This window comes from Stomoxys calcitrans, chromosome 4 (assembly GCF_963082655.1).
Source record: "Stomoxys calcitrans chromosome 4, idStoCalc2.1, whole genome shotgun sequence".
Lineage (NCBI taxonomy): Eukaryota > Metazoa > Arthropoda > Insecta > Diptera > Muscidae > Stomoxys > Stomoxys calcitrans.
Window position 1 is genome coordinate 171164573 of NC_081555.1, and position 23454 is coordinate 171188026.

At 35.4% G+C, this 23454-nt stretch overlaps 1 protein-coding gene across 1 annotated transcript in view; it reads left to right on the top strand.

The window, feature by feature from the left end:
* The window catches only part of LOC106084296 (neuronal acetylcholine receptor subunit alpha-7), a 791555-nt gene that overhangs the window by 730120 nt on the left and 37981 nt on the right, over positions 1–23454 (top strand). The window contains exons 9-11 of the mRNA XM_059366858.1: positions 20591–20700; positions 21896–22053; positions 22487–22603. Coding sequence (XP_059222841.1) covers positions 20591–20700; positions 21896–22053; positions 22487–22603 — 385 coding nt within the window. The remainder of the gene's footprint in view (positions 1–20590; positions 20701–21895; positions 22054–22486; positions 22604–23454) is intronic.

The window sequence follows — 23454 nt, forward strand, 5'->3', positions numbered from 1 at the left end:
CTGTTTATATCACAGCTATATAAGGTTATGGACCGATTTGAACCATACTTGGCACAGTTGTTGGATATCGTAACAAAACACGGCGTGCAAAAGTTCATTCCAATCGGATAAGAATTGCGCACTCTAGAGGCTCAAGAAGTCAAGACCCAAGATCGGTTTATATGGCAGCTATATCAGGTTATGGACCGATTTGAACCATACATGGCACAGTTGTTGGATATAATAACGAAACACGTCGTGCAAAATTTCATTCCAATCGGATAAGAATTGCGCCTTCTAAAGGCTCAAGAAGTCAAGACCCAAGATCGGTTTATATGGCAGCTATATCAGGTCATAAACCGATTTAAACCATACTTAGCACAGTTGTTGGATATCATAACAAAACACGTCGTGCAAAATTTCATCCCAATCGGATAAGAAATGCGCACTCTAGAGGCTCAAAAAGTCAAGACCCAAGATGGGTTTATATGGCAGCTATATCAAAACATGGACCGATATGGCCCATTTACAATACCAACCGACCTACACTAATAAGAAGTACGGACGGACGGACAGACGGACGGACATGGCTAGATCGACATAAAATTTCACGACGATCAAGAATATATATACTTTATGGGGTCTCAGACGAATATTTCGAGTAGTTACAATCAGAATGACGAAATTAGTATACCCCCCATCTTATGGTGGAGGGTATAAAACACTTAGTCAAAATTAGTGGAGATATTTTTGTTTAGTGTTCTGCCTAGGATTCGATTTTTATGATCGCCTCCTACCTAGAGAAGAGCATTTTCTGCTTCTTTGGTACTCCATATATTCCAAGTACGAGACACTAGCATCAATCGCAGGCTTAGTAAAGCTATGCCCCTCCACAAACTCCTTCCTCCTCTTTTCATGATGATCTCAGTAATGCTAGCTGTTTGTGGCAGTATTACAGCCCTTCGAGTTCATCAAATAACAAGAAATTCCTAGACTTGAACTAAATCTTCAACGGAAGTCAGTTCGAAGCCATGTCCTGGAACGTATTCGGCCTCTAGATGAGGGATGGGTATAATTAAACTAATTTTTCTATTTGGTTAGGAAGACAACCCAGCACTGAACATAAACTCCCCGAGATATGAGTTCAAACTCTGCCGCAACGATACTCCCCACAAAGGTCCAAATTTAAAGTAAGGAGGGAAATGGAAGTCGAACCTTATGCCATAGTACCTACTCAAAACATGTTAAACATAGAGTTTATACGCTTAAAATGTTGCAGCGCTACCGACTTTGGATAGAGGAGATTGCGCATGCCACTACCCCCTTCCCAACATAACTAAGCGATGAAGCTGTTGTAATTTGCTTCCACATATTTCGAGGTGTTTCCCCCCTTACTGGAGATCAATATTTTAGCCGCATCCGTCTGCGGCTATCTATCAGATACCAAGGAAGTCAGCATGTTTCGAAGATTTCCACCCCAAACTATACCTAATAAACATCCAATTGGCATGTAACTTTGTATTTAAACACTTTTTATAAGCACTCTGACCCATGGAAATAGAAAGTATTTGCTTTTGATAAAAAGTCACTAAATACTATTACAAAAGTTATAACCGGGCACTATGCGATTATACTTCGCACGTGGCATACCGCACAGTGATTACTGCGGAAGCTTTCTTGATCAAGATGAGGAGAAGACCATCGAATACTTACTTTCTTCTTGAGGAAGCGGCTTTTCTCTGCCATGGGCTTACTTGCAAATGTCTCTCTGATATGGTTGCGAAGGGGGACTCGATGAGATACTACTCACGTGATCATATATACGTAGACCAGCAGTACCAGTGATTGACGCACACCGAATAAAAAATTAGGTGTATTTGGACCGGTTCTCGGATGATCCACATGTCCGATTAGCCCTTGCTCCCTAATCTCTATTTCGTCTCCACATTGAATCAAAGGACTCAAATTGTCTTTACCTTCTCCTATGCTTCCTTTCACGTTCGGGTATCACAATGAGCTAGACTGGCCTCCTAGCGAAAGCACTTTAGGGTGAGCCAACCATTCTCCCTAAACCTTACTTTGCAGTAAAATTGGCGAGGGTACTATAACTACGAAACAATAATAAGTACGTATAGTCGCTTACATTCAAAAATTTAAATCCTTTGAGGGGGGCTCGGGCCCAATAGTCCCCGCCTTAAATTATTATGCCCCTATCGATATTGGTTTGAAAATTTTATTATCTCAATTAATTTTTCAAATTTTAAAGGAGTTACTCTCGTGTCGTACCATGTAACATACTATGCTATAATTCTGGTATTGGACACCAGATAAAATTGGACCTCGAAAGCGCCACAAAAGATTAAAATCTGCAAATCTAGCAACATATTTCCCAACGCTAGAAGAAAGACTAATAAAAGTCGGTAACAATTTCAGGCTTTAGGGCCTTCAAGGTTCCATAGGCTAAACTACAAAGGAATAAGTCTACGATTTTATAATAGTCGTTGTATTAAAAAAAAATTTAGAACACGTCAGGACTGGTTGCTCGCTCATTACAATTTATTATAATTTAAGGGTTTCAAAAAGACTTCACAGCACAAAAAAACTGGTTTTGGATTGGATGCTTTTAAAACCTACAGGGAATCAAACACCGATATTGGTTTTCTAGGGAGCAGTATGAGTTTCAGATATTGAATTCAAACATACAATCGTGATAAAATCGCTTAAAAATATCAAAATCTCTAGATACAATTAATTTTATAAGCTGTGTCTACTCAATCATATGGTGGTGGGTATAAAATTGCTCCACACTCCTCTATATCGTTCCCTTCATATTCAACTGACTGCTTTTTAGCGAAAAGTTTCCAAAATAGTCTCACCTGTACACATACTAAATCATGTAAACTATTATATATGGCTTGTATGTGTAAAAACAAGGAAAACGCAATAACCCAGAAACACAACATCCCATTATGAGTGTCTTAAAAGTGTGTATGTGTTATCTGCCTCTTGCTCTACAAAAAAAGCAAAATCTGTGTATCAAGCACGCACCCATGCATAATAACCGCCAACGATGTTAAACACTCTTTGTTCCCTTGTGTTGTCGTTTCTCTCTCTCTCTCTCTCTCTCGCTCTCTTGCTATATATTTTCGTGTATGTGTCACTGTGCCCTTCTGATGCTGTTACTCTCCTTCTCTGTCGCTCTCTTCGGCTCTGATCAACGGAAATGGATATGAAATGAAAAACAAAAAAAAAAACAAACAAAAATCAAACCACCACATAATGTAAAAGAAAAAATGTTCTTGCTGGCATACAGGAACACAAATGTCACAACTGTCAACTGTTTTTGCCATCCAAATCTCTCGTTATAAGTGTGAATTTTTTAACCTCTTCTTCTACTTCTTCATCTTCTATATATGTATGTATGTATATGTATAGAGTGTCTACTAATCAAAAACAACAACAACTATCAAATTAAACTCTAACAACTAACTAATGCCACCACCACCACTACTACTACTACTACAACTAATATTAATAATAATAATAATACCAAAACATACTCCTATGTACATGTATGTGTCTCAAATGTATGCTTTTTTCTTCTTCTATTACTTGTGTTCCTTTCGTTTTTGTTTTAACGTTGTGTCTGTTATGCCATATTCTTGTAAGATTTATTTTCTCTCTCTCTGTCTCTACATGACTTCTCTCTCAAACAACAGGAAGATTGAGAAGAAACACCAAAAAGTATAGAAACAAAAAACCCAAAGAGAAAACACCTGACATTCTCTCTCTTGCTATACAAAAACAAAAGAAAACAAAGTGTCTTTCTTCTTTGACGTTTTCTGTAACTCTCACACTATTTCTATGTTTTTGTGTCTTGTCTGTGCCTTGTGCTACTCTATATACATATATCTCAATTTCACTCTCTCTCTCTCTCTCTTTCTGTCTCTTATTGTCTGACTTTGAAAAAATTGGTGAAAATTTTGATTTTCACAATTTCTTTTAAAAATTCCAAAACAGATTTTCGTTTGATTTTCTTCTTCTTGTTTTTTACAAATTGATTTACGGCATGTGTCTTGATCGATGAACGATAAATGTGTGCGTCTCTGTCCTTTTGTCTTCTTATTGTGCCTTAATTTTGTGAAGAATTTTTAATTTCTTTTTATTTTATTTTAGTTTTTACTTATTTTGTTCTTTTTGCATAACTTTGATTTTTGTTTTATGGAAACTGAACATTTCATTGTCATTCCTTCTATCACCTCCATTATGTCGACCATTGTATCATACACTCTCTCTCTCTTTGATTCTACAAATCTTGTAAATATCCTTACAACTTATAAGTAATACGTTAAAAGTTTTTGTTATGATTGTTGTATAAACTCAACACATGAAACACTGCTTTTTTCCAAGTGATATAACAATCACAACAATAAAAACAGCAGATTAAGTTAAATCAACTATTGTGATTAGCAAGGACATAAATGTCTGGGAAAATTTATTTAGTTTCGAATATTAACAGCTGAAGGATGCCAACTTAGGAATATTATAAAATAATTAAAACGAAATTTAATAATTAATTATAATTCAATTAAATTTTTTAAGAAATAAATAGTTCGGCATATCCGCCAATAAAATTTGCAAATTTGCTCATGAATATTCCATTAAGGAACAGGGACAAACTTTTCACTTATTAGTGGATGCTGTCTCCAATTCAAATTTAAGCTAAATTTGAATTGGCAACGGTGTCGCACTAAGGCAACGTCATGCCTGAGCATGACGTTGCTCAGGCATGAGCAACTTCTCCCTCAGGCATGAGCAACTTCTCCCCTTATTTGGGGAGAAGTTTTTACATGGCTTCTATGCATGGCATAGTACCTCACAAATGTCGCCAGCATTAGGAGGGAATAAATGCCGCTGAAAATTTTTTGCTAATGTACTCACCAGGATTCGAACCCATGCTTTCAGCGTCATAGGCGGATATGTTAACCTAATATGGACAGCATCTCAACGCTTAAACTCAAAATAACGCAATTTGAATATTTCTGTTATGCAGATATCCTGTTCTAGCCTTGCAAGAACTCCACTTGCAGAATTCTACAAACATCCCACATACAAAAGGACATGTCGTTGTTGAAGTTATCGCAGAGAATTCCGGTATCTATTCCAAACCTTAACTGCCTCTTCTGTTATCATTTCTTACTCTTCTGTAGGTTCCAGTATATGCAGTACCATCCGATTGGATACATTGCGCATATAAATCTTAAGGTGATCCCAAGCTGCTCGTACTCATTGAGAGGCTATAGGGAAAACAGCAACCTAGTTTTGGGAAAATATAAAGAGCCACAAAAACCATTTTAGATTCCTTATACAAGCCGTAATGGAGTTTGCGATCCAAAATTCCCTCAAACAATAAGGACGGTACTGATTCCAAAGCTTATCAGCCTCTTCTGTTACCATCATTGTAGGTATCAGCATATGCAGTACTATTTAATTGGAAAAATTACGCATATAAATCGTAAGACGATCACAAGCTACACGTACTCATTGAGAGGCAATAGGAAAAATAGCAAACTAGTTTTGGGAAAAATATAAAAAGCCACAAAATCCTAATGGAACCTACGATCCAGAATTCCCTCAAACAATTCCGATAGATTCAAGGCTTCTCCTTGCAGCCTTGAAAGTCGTACCTTCAGACCGTACCTTCTATATCAAAGAAGATTTTTTTATAGGAATTTTTGGTGAAATGGTCTTCTAATAGCAAATGAAAAAAATTCCTTTTTTATAGAAAATGTTTTAAAAAATTTCCCTATTTTTATTTTTTGAGAAATTTTTTGAAAAGAAAATATATAAAGAGCCACAAAATCCTTTGTAGTTGCCGCAATGAAAACACTAAGGCCGATTTTGATAGATTCAAGCCTTCTCTTTGCAGCCTTGAAAGTCTGAATCCATTTCAGTCGTTTAGGACTCATAGACACATCCTATAGCCCAATAGGTTATTCTGAATGGACTGTCTATAATCTTGGACAAAGCAACATCATAAGCTTAGCTAATAACTGAATACGGATACCTTAAGCGTCGACAGAATCTTATTAATCTCAAAAATGCATCAGTGTCGATGGCCGCCAATTGATTAAGATTGAGTTCGTCTCGAAAGGGAAACAAGCAAAAATTGCAAAATTTAATGAACTTCGCTCTAACAGGCAAAAAACTTGAAATATGAAAGTATTTGTTTTTTGAGAAAATTTCCCCAAAATTAATGGGGGAAAATTTTGACAAAATGTTCTACAAAAACGATTTTTTAATTTGCTACTTAGAAAAACATTTCGCTAAAAAATCCTTTAAATAGCAGTTAGGACTCTTCTTTTGTATAGAAGGATTACAGCTTGTATTGGGGTCAATTTGCTTTAATCTGTAACAAATTGGCCTCAATACAAGCTGTAATCCTTCTATGCAAAAGAAGAGTCCTAACTGCTATATAAAGAATTTTTTGCAAAATGTTTTTCTAAGTAGCAAATTAAAAAAATATTCTTTTTATAGAACATTTTGTCAAAAATTTCCCCCATTAATTTTGGGGAAATTTTCTCAAAAATAGGAAAATACTTTCATCTTTCAAGTTTTTTGCCTGTTAGGGCGATTGTACAAATTTTGCTTGTTTCTCTTTCGAGATGAGCTCAATGATCGGAGATTGCAAATGGAAAAGGAAAGGCAAAGATAGCAACACACACCAACCACTATGGGACACGTTTCGTCTTTGGTTAGAAGACTTTTCAACCATATTGGGTGTGATGGATTCAAGGGCCCTGCGTTGGTATGTTGTATTTCAATCGTATTAATTGCAAAAACGCATCTATGATACAATTACCACATTAACCACGCTCGACAACCCTGTCTATTAGCTGTACTTTTCCTAATGCATGCATTTTTGTGTAATGACAGGCATTCTTTCTGTAACAAATTACACTTCTTCCGTACTAAACATGATTTTGTGCATCTGGTGGAAATTGTATTGATGGCTTCAAACGCTAATGGCTGTCGCTGTAGCTCCGCATGCCCAGGTTCGAATCCTGGCCGGGCTCTGCCGAATTTTTTCATTTTTCAAGTTTTTTGCCTGTTGGGCGAGATAATTAAATTTTACAATTTTTGTTTGTTTCTCTTTGGATTTGCATCTGCAATGCGTGTTCCTATCTTTGGCTTTCTTTTTTCATTTGCATCTCCGATCATTGAGCTCGTCTCGAAAGAGAAACAAACAAAAATTGAAAAATTATTATTATTGAAAACCCTTATGAAAGTGATAGGTTTTTTCCATGTAAGGGGACGAGAACTGGTACCGGTCCTATCACCAGAGGACTTAACCCGTGCCAGGTTTGGGACCTGTCCCATTTCCCGTAGGGCAGTTCTAGATCTTTAGAGTATACCCCAAAGCCCAGCTGGTGGTCTAGTTTGGAACCTTCCATATAGAAGTCTATGTAACTTCTGTTACCGGGGATGTGGTAATTCCAATCGGTTCTTTAGGAATAGTGGTACAGTACCTTTTGTCAAAAAGTGGCTCAGGTAGAATGTAATGCCTGGAACATCAGACATTGTGTCAAGGATAACAAAGTTTTCCTGTATAAGAAATTTTTTTCTTTGTTTAGATATTCTACCAAAAAATTCAATTTTTTTTATGACAACTTTTTTAAAAAATTCTTTTTATATATAACTTTGAAAGAATTCCTATCTATGTTAAATAAATATTATTATATCTTATATAGGAAATTTTGCCCAATTTTCCCTTTATAGGAAATTTTGCCCAATTTTCCCTTTATTGGAATTTTTGCCCAAATTTCCCTTTATAGGAAATTTTACTCAAACTTTCCTGTTAAAGAATTTTACCCAAAAATTCCCTGTCAAATTTTCCCAAAAATCTTTTTTTTAGGAAATTTTGCAAAATTTCTTTTTTGTGGCAAATTTTTAATTAAATTTACCTAAATTGCCTTTGAAAGGATTTTTTTTTTTGCAAAAACAAAATTATAGGACATTTTTGCAAAGATTTGGAATAAAAGAGGGAAATTTTGCCTATTTTTATTAGAACGCCTAAAACAGCCCTTTAAAACATATTGTTCCTTAAAAATTTAAAAGCTGGTGCCAGAGAACCAATATATTCAAGGCCATGAGTCTTTTTCAGATCCATATTATTTTTTAGCAAAAAAAAAATATTATAAACTCTTAGTGGTATCATATTGAACGGCTGGTCCTTCTTGGGTCAACTTTACCACAAATTTGGTTGAAAAATTTTATTGCCAAAATTTAATCCTATTTTGTTCCGATGCTCCGAAATGTCGTTTGGGATGAACGGCCGATAGATTGGCCGCACTGCAGATACTGCAGATACATTTACTCCGAAATATTAATAACATATTCGAGGCCACCGCAGCGCAGAGATTAGCAGGTCGGCCTATGACGCTGAATGCCTGGGTTCGAATCCTGGCGAGACCATCAGAAACAATTTTTCAGCGGTGGTTTTCCCCTCCTAATGCTGGCAACATTTGTGAAGTACTATGCCATGTTAAACTTCTCTCCAAAGAGGTGTCGCACTGCGGCACGCCGTTCGGACTCGACTATAAAAAGGAGGCCCCTTATCATTGAGCTTAAACTTGAATCGGACTGCGCTCATTGATATGGGAGAAGTTTGCCCCTATTCCTTAGTGATATGTTCATGAGCAAAAATATTCGTACTTTTTTTCCGCAAAAGCCCTTTATTTTAATTCCCATATTGTCCCGTTGGAACTTCATGTCCATTTGGGGTTTTTTGTTGTGGGCCAAGCCAAGGCAATTCGTCACAGATATGATTCGCTCTAAAATTCTACCATTTTATTGCAATTATTTCGATATGCCATTAGCGTTTTTTTTTTTTGGGTCGGTCGGCTCCCTTGACATAGGGCCAAATGTTAGTCCGAAATATTAATAACATATTCGTATTGTGCCCATAAATACCCTTCATTTGAGTACCCATATTGTACCGTTGGAACTACATGTCCATTTGGGGTTTTTTGGGGATGGGCCACGCTCAGACGATTAGTCTCTGATATGATTCTCTCTCAAAATGCTACCATTTTATTGCAATTTTTTCGTTCGACTATTAGGGGTTGTTTTGGGTCGGGCGGCACCCAGACATTGTGTGTATCAGTTTCATATTCTGCTTCAAAATATCTTTACCCGCATATTGTCCCAATCGGTAAACATGCCTATTTGGGAGATTTGGAGGTGCCGCATTTCTCCATGTTTCTTCATCCAAATCAAAATTTTGCATAAATAGGTGCACCCATCTCCGAAATCTCGTTTTCGAAAAATAAGATAAAAGGTGGAAAAGCCCTCACTGCCTATAAAAGCCATTTCATGAATCGTGTACTCTTTTTGTCTTAATTTACCAATTTCTTCGCCTGTAGGGAAACTCCTTCAGCTCTTTTTGTTCCAGGGTTTATGTCTTTGCTAATTGCTCACAAATAGTTGCATTTGATTATTTGATTATACCGACATTTTGGTTAACAACACAAAATAGATTCGTGTGTAAATGTGCAAAATTTGATACCAAAGAAAAATAATGTTATTGTTTCAATTTCAATGTTAATTTGTTTATATATGATTTCGACAATAACAGGTAAATATGTATACTACGTATGTATGTGTTTTATTCACTTTCAAAGCTAATATAAATCAAAAATACAAAAACAAAAATACTACAACTACAATCAAATGAAGAAATCGCAACACCAACAACAACTTACTTTAGCTAACCATTGGCTTGTGACAGTAAAAAAAAGAACACCTTCACATATACCAAAACCCCACACAACATATACATACACAACAATTTCTAGAAATGTTGTCATTAGTGTTTATACCAACCAGAATATATAGACTAGAAAACCAGCCAACACAAAAAAAAAAGTACCAAACCAATCCTACTGAACACTAAATCACTTAAGCAAATATAGAACCAAAAACAATCAACTAACTAACCTACCAACTAGACAAAAACAATTACTTAGCCAAAAACCACCACAGTAACCGAAAACCCTTACAATAAATAAAAACAACCTTAAATTTTTAGATATACCCATAACCACAGTACGCAAATAGATGTTAACCAGTTAGTCAGCCAGAGAAAAAACAACAAAAAGAACATTCAAAAATAAAACCTTCACCAATAAAACAAAAACTATGCTAATCCAAACAACATAGACAAACAAAACTTCCTGCCACCCCACGCCCCCTACCCCAAGTCAAGTCTAGCAATTAATTAATCAAAAACTCCTACTCGTACTGCTGCATTCACAGTTAACAAACAGACCACAACAAAATGCCATAACTAACTCATAACAAAGATACTTTCAGACCCATTCACCCCCCCAGAAAAAAAAACAAATACAAAACTCTAGCAACACCTAGCCAAAGAAAAGAATACGAAAAATATATTTTATATACAAAAAAAATGTCCTTTCCAAACTACTTCCACTTAGTCAACACCAACACCATTTTGAATTATCAACAAATCGATATAATTGTATTTCCCTTTCCTATTGGTCCAAAGGGGGAAAAGTCTTTAGGACTTAAGACTGGGTTCCTTAAGAAATACAAAAAAAAAACAAAAATATTTCAATCTCGATTTTTAGCCATAATTATGATGATTGCGGATAATTGGTTGTGCACATAAGATTTTTAGAATAAACGTTTAGACATCGAAACGCAATAACCGATCTTTTTTCTAAACAGGGAGAATTGTATCCAAAACAATTTGAAACAGAAAAAGAGAACAAAACTCAGGGTTCAAATCAAAATTTCTCAAAAAATATGTCAGTTAGCAAATTTTTTGTGATTTTTATTTTGAATTGGGCCTTAGGTTTTAATTCGGTTATTTTTTGTGTGGTAACCAAAACAATTTTTTTAATTACAAAAAAAAGGTTTTATTCCATTGTTTCTATAAATATTCTAGCAAATATTTATATTAATGGAATTTTAAGTATTTGTATTTGTGTACGATAATTTACTATTTTTTTTTTAAATTATTCTCTCTTTCTCTATTTTTTCTAACTTATATTTAATCAATATATAAATATCTATGTAATATCCAAGTGAAAAACTATATTTTTGATAACAAAAAATCAAAACAAACAATGCTTAATGTTTTTTTTTTTTTAACTTAATTAAAAATATATTAAATATTTTTCAATTTCTATATTGTAAAATAATCGATTATTTACTTTTTCGATAACAAAAATATCTATATACAATATTTTTGGTATGCTTTTTCAAGTAGTTTAAGAGATACTTTCAAATCCCAGAAAATTTATTTGATTGTGTAAGAAATGGTTAAATATTTCCATAATATTATTTTTTTGTGTTATTTGTATAAAAAAAAACTTTTTAAATTTAAGTATTTTTTTAGTTTTATATAAAAAAAAAGTTAAAAAAAAATTTTAAACACCTTAAATGGTCTTATCTATTTGCCCCGAAACTTTGGGCAATACTCTCACTCTTCACACCAAAAACTGCACAGATAAAAATAATTTTGAAAAACAACAACTTTGGTCGAAAAAACAACTACGAAAATTGTTAATTTTCCTGCAACAATTTATTTTGAATCTTAATGACCCAAATGACCAATTTGTTGTTATAACAACAATATATAACAACAACAACAATACATCCATAAGCAAGGCAAGAAATCATTAAACCAGCCAACGCATGTGCTTTGCTCGGGTTGTGGTGTTTTTATTTTCTTTGTTCGGCTCGCGCTGTTTTGCGTCGATCGTTTTACAGCAGCTCTCATGTTTTTCTCTGTCACTCTCTCTCCTATTACCCTTAAAAATGTTAATAATATTGGTGCCACATAGTATTGAACTCATGATCTCATGTTTGGTAGTCTTGCACGCATCCTCCAGCCTACCGACATCATCTTATTTAGGTTAGGTTAGGTTGAAAAGAGGGTGCAGATATTAATCCGCCCCATGCCACTATGGACATACACCTAAGCCAGTAATCGGCTTGTTGTGCGCTCTAAAAACTATAAAGTAACCTCTAAAAAGAAAATTGTAAGTTAGGAATTTCGTGCTACTTACAAAATCCTTAATTGTTTTCAATGACACTCGCCTAAGTTGGTTCAAGTCTGTGGTATTGTGTCTCCACCTAAGTGCCGCGTAAGTCGGGCAATGACTAGGGAAATGCTCCAACATCTCATCATCTTCCCCGCATGCCCTACACATGCTATCACTTGCCGCACCGATTTTATTGTACATAAGTGAGCTCGTAATCCTATGTGTACCGTTATGATACCAATAGCTATACTGACCTCCTTCTTGCTTCCTTTCAGTAATAGCCTCGTCTTCTCACGATCTGGATCCCCCCATAGGATTTTTGCCGTCCTACCGACCGTTTCGCTGTTCCACAAGTTGCATGCGCATTCGTCGCCCACTCCCTGAACTCGGACTGCGTCGACCCGAAAGGCTTCGGGTTAACCAAGTTTATTGACGACAGTCCACTGGCCTTCACCGCCAAATCGTGTGCCCTTTCAATTCCTCTTACTCCGTTATGGCCCGGCACCCAAACGATGCGAATTTTCCCATCCTCAGAGAAGACGTTAATCTCCTTCTTACACTGCAAGACTGTTCGTGACCTTACCGTCTTGGTTGTTATTGCCCTTATGGCAATTTTACTGTCGGTAAAGATGTTCAAAATCGACCTCCTCGCGTTAGCACCACACCACTTCACGCATTCCGTGATCGCTCGGATCTCCGCCTGCAGGACCGTATTATGGTCAGGCAGTCTAAAACAGATGTCAGTCCCTGGGTTTTCAATATAAACCCCCAGGCCCACTCTGTCCTCTAGCTTTGATCCATCCGTGTAACATAATCTTCCAAATGGCAATACTAGGGTTCTGTCAATCCAAAACTGTGCCGATGGCAGCAGTGCCTTGATGGTATGAGCTGCCCCCATCATCAATCCATTCTCCCATCGCCTTAAGTCTCATAGCCGTAGTGGCTGCCTCACACTTAATCTGTATGTCAATGGGCCGGATATCTAGAAAAGTCTCCAGTGCCCTAGTGGGCGTGGTCTTCATCGATCCGCCTATGCCAAGACAACATGTTCTCTGAACCTACAGTTTCCTGTCCAAGATCACACCTAAGTATTTGACCTTGTCAGATATCGAAATCGTCTTATTGAGGAAACATGGTGCGTTAAATTCGCCCACCTTCATCTTACTTACGATGGAATAAATCAATAAAAACTGCTGCACAGTAATAAGTGTCTAAATTAATTAAATTTAAAATACAACAAGTAAAAAGGCGTTAAGTTCGGCCGGGCCGAACTTTGGACACCCACCACCTCGGGTATATATGTATGTAAACCACCTTTCATCAAAATTCGGTGGAAATTTCATACCTTATGTCCCATAGCAGTTATATCAATAAATGCGCCTTTTTATGGGCCCAAAACCTTAAATCGAGTGATCGGTCTATATGGAAACTATATTCAAATCTGGACCGATCTGGGCCAAATTGAAGAAGGATGTCGAAGAGCCAAGCTTAACTCACTGTCTCAAATTTCAGCGACATCGGACAATAAATGCGCCTTTTATGGCCTTAAAACCTAAAACCGAGAAATCGGTCTATATGGCAGCTATATTCATGTCTGGACCGATCTGGCCCAAATTGAAGAAGGACATCGAAGAGCCTAACACAACTCACTGTCCCAAATTTCGGCGATATCGGACAATAAATGCGCCTTTTATGGGTCCAAAACCGAGAGATCGGTCTATATGGCAGCTATATCCAAATCTAGACCGATCTGAGCCAAATTAAAGAAGAATGTCGAAGGGCCTAACACAACTCACTGTCCCAAATTTCGGCGAAATCGGACAATAAATGAGCCATTTTTATGCCCAAGTCCTTAAATCGAGGGATCGGTCTATATAGCAGCTATATCCAAATCCCAACCGATCAGGTTGAAAGATGTCGAAAGGCATAACACAACTTACTGTCCCAAATTTCAGCAAAATCGGATAATAAATGTGGCTTTTATGGGCCTAAGACCCTAAAAATTTTTTTTTGGCCAACCGGGGTACTCGAATCCGTGTTTGCAAGTCATGAATGGCATGGGAGTTTAGTGCTCTATATGGTAGTACTCCTATTTTTATAACTACCTCAACTAAAGATTTTGTTGAAAGTCAACAAAATTTTAATAATTTTGTCTGTCAAGTCTCTTGTAGAGACTCACTTACGTACTTCAACAAATAATGTATTCGATTCAATGCCAAAATTCGTTGAGAATTTAAAGTTTCACATACAAATTTGGTAGTTGGTTTTTGCTAAGAGTTATTTTTTTCTGTATAGTAAGTGAAGTTGCATCAGTTACTGGAGAATATGGTTATGCAATATTGTTCACAGAAATGGTCTGTCGAAAACTTCGTTCGTTCAGTTCGTTCACTATTTGATTTGCAGTAAATTCATTAGTTCAGTTAGTTCACTACTTCAGAGATCTTTTTCGGTCTCTTTTTTCATTGATCAGTTTCTTTCATCATTTCAAATGCCAGCTAAAGTTTTTTCAGACATCCCTAACAACAACTAAATAAGTGCACGAATTAAGCGTAATGTAAGTATGTGACTACTAAGCGGGCATATCACTTCAACTAATTTCAGTTTTCTGAACATTTAGTTGGCAAATTCAGGTCGTACCCAAGATTAGTTCGACCATTAGTTCAGTTTCTTCAGTAATCTTCTTTAGGTTTTTTTTTTTGTTTAATGACTAGTCAAGTCTCTTTAACCATAGTACACGCTATCTTAGCTATTTTTATCCACCTCTAAATGCAACAACAATACTCACAGTCGATTGATATCACCGAAAAGCGGAAAACTAATGAAACAAAGATGAATCAAAAAAATATGTGAATATTTATCTAGCATGAGCGCGAGATAATATAGTTTATACTAGTGTTCGGTCACTTCAACTCATTTCAACTGTCTGGCCTATATCGTTCACCAGATCAGTTCGTTCACTAGTTCAGTTCATTCACTAGTTCATTTCTTTAAAAAGTTCTATTCGTTCTCTAGTTCATTTTGCTCACTAGTGCAATTCGTTCACTAGTAAAGATCGATACTAATTCAGTTCAGACTCTAGTGTCATTAGTGAACCAACTAGCTCAGTTAGTTCACTAGTTCATTTGGTTTCCAAATACAATTCGTTCACTAATCTCAATTGGTCTCTTTTTCAACACTGATCAGTTTTATTCACTATTTTACATTCCAGCTCAGCTGCTTTCTGCCAACCAAATGTGGCGTCGAAAATCACGGCTGGTTGTTATAACAAAAAAGTGGCATATAAGTGCACGAAGTAAGCGAAATAAAAGTATGTGACTACTGACCTTGCTGGCAAAAAGTTAAACAATGTCGTCTATAAAAGATCTTGATCGCTTCAACTAATTTCAGCTCTCTGAACTATTTCGTTCAGCAGTTCAGTTCGGTCTTTTGTTCCGTTTGGTCAATAATTCCGATCTGTTTTGGTCTCTACTCGTTCACCGATTTGTTTCTTTCGCCGTTTTATATTTTTTTTTTGCTACAAAGCAATACATGCACATAACTGAGCTGGTCAACATAGAGAACCGACTTTTACAATTTAGTTCAGTTCATATATTTCAATGAAATGAAAATTCATGTAAATTAGTTCTTTCATCTAATTTAGTTCTTTCTTAGATTTCGTAAATACTTACAATTTATTGGGTTGCCAAAAAGTAATTGCGGATTTTTTAAAAGAAAGTTAATGCATTTTTAATAAAACTTAGAATGAACTTTAATCAAATATACTTTTTTTACACTTTTTTTCTAAAGCAAGCTAAAAGTATCAGCTGATAACTGACAGACGAAGAAAAAATTTGTCAACGCCGACTATATGAAAAATCCGCATTTACTTTTTGGGCAACCATACGTTTGTTTTCAAAATATAATTAATCGTGCTCTTTCAGATTCGGAAAGGTTCTTGAGAAATTCGTGTGTGTTAGAGTTTAGCATAAAAGCCGTTACAGCTGTGAAGAGATTACACAATTGGGCACACTACCACTATTGAAAAGGCCCAACTGAATCAACTTAATGAAATTGTGTACACTGCACGTGTGTCGAATGCCGCCGCAAATATTTTCTTGACTTTAAATTTGAACAGACTTGCCGTTCAACTTATTGTATTTCTTTAATATTTAAAACTCGATAGAAAAGAGACTCCTCGATGTTGATATTTAATTCAACCATATTGTAAAAAAAATATATAAGCTCTAGCTGGTAAAGCATCGTTACCTGCTACTCTAACATTCCCGTATGACCCCTCGGTTCATACTCATGCCTTTCATTTGCCTTCCCAGTATAAAATAGATGTTTATTGTGAATTCGCATTTTTCAACTCATTGGTAATTTCTTTCTTATTAGGGGTTCTTTAATAGATTCAAACATTAAGCAGCACTAGAAACATATAAATTGCATCTTAAGATGGCTTATGAAGGTTTTTACACTTTCAGTAAGAAGAATTGATCCTGGGTTGTATACACCAGGGAGTAATACATAAAAAATTTACGTTTCATAATTGATTCAAAATTCCCAGAATTGAATTAACTGCCACTTAACGAAACGCATTATACAAAAACAAAAATTTCAATTGCCTAGCTTTACTCCTTCGAAAGTTAGCGTGCTTTCCAAAGGCAAACAAGCGGACGGATATGGCTAGATCGACTTTAAATGTCAAGGCAATCAAGAATATTCATACTTTATAGGGTCTCAGATTAATATTTCGAGGTATTACAAACGGAATAGCCAAGTTAGAGCACCCTCATCCTATGGTAGAGGGTATAATAAAAACCAATATATTATCATAAAAATCAATATTGCGACGAAAGTACTTAAAGCGTAAGGCTTAAACATTCCTAGGGGTAACTAGGCCACGCAGAGGCCTTTCAAAGCTAATGCTTTTTTATATGTCACTAGCCTACTCCCGGTCGCTTCGCTACCCTCTCTTTAATGTAAAACTTCCGAAAATCCAAGCAGTTCCCCAGTTTATAAAATTATAAAGTCTTTTCAAAAATTTCAGGAATCTGTCACTTTCTGTAAAGAATCTACCAAATAGTACCAAGAATAAAAATACATTTTTTTCACTTTGGTACTCAAACATGTTTTAATGTCCAATTTGTCTCAATCCTTAAAGAAATGACCATATTGGGATTTTAAGTACCTTAATGTACGAATTATAGCAAAACCATCTAGTCCCCCAAAATTAACTATCAAGGTGCTACCCAAACCCAATTCATTAGCTCAATCCGTAAAAAAGTTGCATTTCGTACTATTTTGTACTTTTAACTATGAATTCTTTCGAATTTTAGAAAAATCTTTTTGTCGCCTGTAACTGATGTATTCGTTATGCTATAAACAAAACAAACAAAAAATACTTATGGGAGTTGTTGTTTTCGCACATTTAAATACTTACTTTGGGCTGAACATTTGTTTCTTCGTCAACGTAACAAAACAATGTATGTGCCCTAGAAATTCTTGTTGTTTTCTTATTGCTCTAATGATTTTTGCCATTGGACATACCAGCATTTTTTGTACTTAAAGCGAAACTTTAAAAATATTCACTTGCCGAGTTTACCATCCGCACTTGACCAAGCTGCTCAAATCTCTGACTGCACTTTGCTCAGTCAAAAGAAGGAAAAAAAATTATGTGTTTGAAAAAGTCTTTACCAGTAACGAGCACGCAATTGCAATTATGTGCAACCCTCTAGACTTGCTTGGAATAACTTTCTTGTGTACATACAAAGTAATGTGCAATAGTGTGAGTATTATTATTGCCCACCACTGATCTATACACACAAATACTCACCTTTTTTCTCTAGTAACAGAGACAGAAGTTTGATATGTTGAAGCGAAACGTATCACGGTTACAATAAAAGAAAAACTTCTTGATAAAAGTATTTTGTCTGTCGTAAGAAAATCCCAGACGTTTTATATTTTTTGCGTGTGGGCGGAAGCCATGTTGTCGTCTCGAGGGTCCTTCTTCTGCGGCGATAGCCTCGACGATTCTAGACTTTATTAAATGCTCCAACAGCTTGCGCACTTTGTTCACAGTGGCTTGTAAGACGATGGCAATTCTGGATCACCTTTCCCCTTGCTGATCAAAACCAGCCTTTGTTCTACTGGGTTCGAATTTTGATATGATATCATAACATATGCAATTATAAGGCATTCGAAAAATCTATTATTCAGTAGTTTTCTTGTTGGGTACTATTTTTAGTACTCTGAATACTGAATAGTTGGAAATTTAGTAGGAGTTGATTCAGATATTATTGTTATGAGCTATGACACACAAAAAAAATCATATTTGTCTATGTCGCCTGAGAACTAAACAAATTCTAAGTGGTCCCTTTGTACTTTTTTTTGTGGGAAGTCTTTATCAACAACCATCCAGAGGAGATTTGTGACTTTACGCACGGAATTTTTCAAGAAAATTTCTTCACCATTGCACCCACTAAGGGTCATGAAATAAAAAGATTGAGTGTAGCGAAGGTCTATTGTAAGATCATCGGCTGCAGCGCAATGGAAGATTGGTGTTTGATTATTTTTAAAGTAATCTTCATCTTCTTGGTGTTCGAAAAAGTACAATTTTCAATATTTAACAAAATTGCTACAAAGATGCTCCTTTCAAAAACCATACCTAAAGGTGGGTGGTGACCTTCTTATTGAAAAGTTTTAAAATACCAAATTAAATGATTTCGCCTGCTTGTAGACAAATCATTCGGTTATTCAATTCTTTAATAAAAATTTTGAAAACAATCACACTGGATTATGTTGGCATGTTTGATTTAAGACTAACCACAATTAATTATTGTTTTATAGCTTTCTTTAATGATTGCAGTACATGTGCGAGGGTTGCCTTTTATATTGCGGGGTTAGAGGACAAAAACAAATATTAATCATCGAATGCGTTTTGCGAACAAATTGTCGAAACACTTTTGCCACTCTGATTGAGGTATCTCCAAAATGTGCATTCTGAACGCATCAACCACTTCTTCAGGTATCGAAAAACGTTGACCTCCCATTTTATTATTTACGTAGGGGAAAAAAAGAAGTCGTTCATTGCCAAGCCAGGACTATACGGCGGATGACTCATCAAATCGATGTTTTGAGTGTTCAGAAATACAGTTGTTTGAGCCGATGTGTGAGAGCTCGCATTGTCGTGATGAAGAGTGATCCGTTTTCGGCGGTTGGTTTTCCTGATTTTTTGGAAGACAACTGGTAAACAAATGATGGTGTACCACTCCGAATTGACTGCTTTGCGTTGTTCTTGTGGTACGATTGCAACATATCCAGTTTTTTTCCGAAAAAACAGGCGATCGTTTGCTTGGAAGTGCTACGTGCGCGAGCAACTTTTGTTGGATTTGGCTCATCTTAAAACACCCATACAGTCGACTGCTGTTAATTTTTGTTCGCATACATGTAAATCCTCGATTTATCATCTGTCACATAGACGTGTTTCGAAGTACCGTATTTTAAGAGCATTTCTTTCGACCAATTGACACGAACCTTTTCTTTAGGCGATTGACAAATTGTATGGAATCCAACGGGAACAAATTTTTTTGCCGTTCAAATGTTCATGCAATATTGAATGTATGTTGGTCCCACTAATGCCTAAGGTTGTCTCAATCTCACGATAGTTCACATGACGATCTTGCAATATCAGTTGGCGCACAGCATCAATGGCTTTTGGAACAACAACTGACTGAACTACGACCTCGGTTGAATTCACCATACCATCGATAAACACTGCTACTTGATGGAGCTTCATCGCCAAAAATTTTATTAAGTTCATCGATGCACTTTTGTTGAATTAAACCACGTTGAAAGTTCTTAAATCTTCACGATTTAATTCCATTTTTTGGGTGAGATGAATCTTTTAAGTTACTGTGAACAACACAAATAGCGCTCATATGTCAAAACGTTCTGAGTACGTATAACCTCAAAAATTTCAAGCTTTACGAAAGAGCTGTCAGTTGCCAGATTGCAACACAAGGGTTGTCCAATCGCGAAATATAAAAGACAACCTTAAAGGCCAAATTATCTATTGGCTGATTACATCATTCCGTCTCTAGACAAAATTTTGATTATTTTAAAGGTGTGGGAAATATGTTTTTTTATACTTTCTCTTATACTTATTCTATATCTAAATCTTAATAAAAACATTATTTATTTATTTGTTTTACATTTTGTTTATTTTTTTGTATAAAAAATCCTTGCAAAAAAGTTTCCTTTCTTTACACAATCAAATAAATTTTCATATAAAAACTACAGTGCATTATGGGCACTTTTAACCTTTCTGAAGAAAAACCTATAACCTTACGAATATTTAACCATAGAAAAGAAACATTTCCTCAATTTTAAGAAATGTTTGTCCTTTAAGAAAAACAATACCAAAACATTTCAACAGCAAACGAACAACGTTTAATTTTGAAATATTTGAAAAAATAATCAAAAAACAAAAAAAACTGAAACTTTTTTAAAATGAACGTAGTAAGTACAATATTTGTGTAATTTTTGTGTCCTTCTAGGAACTTATTTCAATTGCATTATGTTTATGGTGGCTTCATCAGTTGTGTCAACCATACTTATCCTCAATTATCATCATAGAAATCCAGATACGCATGAAATGAGTGAATGGGTAATAATTTTTCTTTTTCTCTACAACAACCAAAAAAAAAAACAATTTCGAAAAATCAAAACAAGAAAATTTTTACATATCTATATTTATGAAATTCTAAAAAAAAAACGATCTCATTTAAGTTTTTATTTTCAAATATCTTTGTTTGTATTTTTTTTTATATTCCATATAACACGGCAAACCAACCATTTACCAAATCTCCAAATAACAAAAAAAAAAACACCATCCACCAACCACTACACCCACAAAACTAACTACCACTACCACCGCAAACACTTTCACCATATCCAAGAATAAAATTTTAAGTCTTGAAACTTATTTTAACAATAACACCACACCACCCCAAAAACAAACAAACCAAAACAATATGCTTTTAAAGAAAAATGCTTAATTTTTACAAAAATCTAAATAAATTAAAAAAAAAAAGTTATGAAAAAAACTCAAATATTGCATGCCTAAAGTCCAAGACAAAACAACCTCGTGAAAAATGAAGAAAAAAAAAACAAGACCTAATGTAAAATAAAACATTTTTCTAAACACACACAAAATATCTGCTCTTTTTTAGAGAAATATGCCTATTTTAAAACTCTTTTTTCTATAAAAAAAAAACAAATTTTTTTGTCTATATAAAACCTTAACTAAACTTTTATATTTTTTCTTAAATTTTTACTTTACTTGTGTGAAAAACAAAATCCTACAACGGGAACTTCAAAATTTGACCCTTCAAATTCCATGAATATGAAAATAAAAAAACACTTGAAATCCCATGCTACTACTCTACCACGTCCACGCCCACCTCTACTACTACTACTACTACTACTACCAACACCACCACCACTAAAATAAAACCTGTACCACCGACTACAACATCATCATGAAAATATAATGACAACAATCAAAACTCACCATGTGGATGATGTACACACGATTCTCTTCACTCTCTCCCTCTCTCTCTCTCTCTTGCTCTTGATCTATCTCTCTAACTCGCTCTCGCTCTCGCTCTCTATCTCTATTTCCTTGTGTTCCTTCGATGATTGATTTTGAAACTCCTTAAAAAAATCGCTTTAAAAAATTTTAAAAAATATGTTAAAAATCTAAAAAAAAACAATTTAAACAAAAATCAAATTAAAAAATTATGTACAACAAAAATATCACAACAAAAATCACTATTTCTCTGCCCACTGCCAACCACCAGATAAGAGTAATATTCCTTTATTGGTTACCTTGCATTTTGCGCATGCAAAGACCAGGACAGGTTGGCTACGAATGCCCACCGCCTCCATCATCGTCGTCGACATCCTCCAACAATGGCGACAAGAAGCAACACATACAGAATGTTGAGTTAAAGGAAAGGTAATTGTACAAAAAAACAAATTCAAAAAAAATCTCTGACACATGGCCAAAGGTGGTACTACTATTTACTCAGCCAGCCTGACCCATGATCCAACCCTATGCCTAAAACAATAAGTCTCGCCCCTCACTCCCTCTCAGCGTATATGTACAATATATATATGGAGAGGGGGTTGTGTTTAGCCTTTCTTTTCACCTTTTTTTAGATGCTTGGCTACAAATGTTGGTCCATTATTTGCACCCTCCCCCCCCCCCCCCACCCTCCTTCCAGCTCAACTTGAAATATTCATATATATAGAAAGTTAAACCCCTACCCCCCAAAGTCCCCCTATATAAACTTCCTTCAACCAGACAAGGGAAGTCAGCCATTTGCAAAGTTGTCTGGACTCTTAAAATGTCTCAATTGATTTCAATTTCATTTGTAATTTTTGTACAGATCTTCCAAGTCGTTGTTAGCCAATGTTTTGGATATCGATGATGACTTCCGCTGTAATCATCGCTGTGCCAGCGCTACATTACCGCATCAACCGACCTATTATCGCACTATGTACAGGTAAGTTTGGCGCCTGCCTTTGCTTGAAACCCATTGAAGGGAGTAGACAAAACTGAAGATTTAATCGAAAAAGGATTTGGTAAAATCCAAACTCATCACATTTTCATACATTTATGTAAACTTATGCATAAACATTTTACATCATCAAATGGAAAAATAATATAAAATGAATATAAATTGTTGACATTATATAATTTTTCATATTTTTAATATATTAGTTTATATAAAATAAAATTATTACATAGCAGAAAATTTTTTTTATATTCACAAAAAAAAAATAAATTTAAACAAGTAAAAAGGCATTAAGTTCAGCCGGGCCGAACTTTGGATACCCACCACCTCGGGTATGTATGTAGATCCCCTTTCATCAAAATCCGGTGAAAATTGGATAACTTATGCACTCAAATTCGGCACGGACATTGAGTGGTCTAACATATATGTCAATATTGTAGAACAAAATATTGGTCTTTTTGGCAGATATATCCTATCATAAACCGATCTAAACCATATTAAGGTCGGATATCGTGAGGCTCAGAAAAACTCACTGTTTAAAATTTCAATGAAATCGGGTAATAAATGAAGCTATTACGGGCTTCAGTCCCCTTATCGGCAGATCGGTTTATATGGCAGCTATACCTAAATATAGTCCGATCAGAACCATATTTAGGTTTGATGTTGGGAGGTCTTAACCTACTCACTGTTTCAAATGTCAGCGAAATCGGGTAATAAATAAAGTTTTTATTGGCTTCAGACCCCTTATCGGCAGATCAGTCTATATGGCAGCTATACCTAACTATAGTCCTAATATACCCACCACCTATACCTAAATATAGTCCGATCTGAACCATATT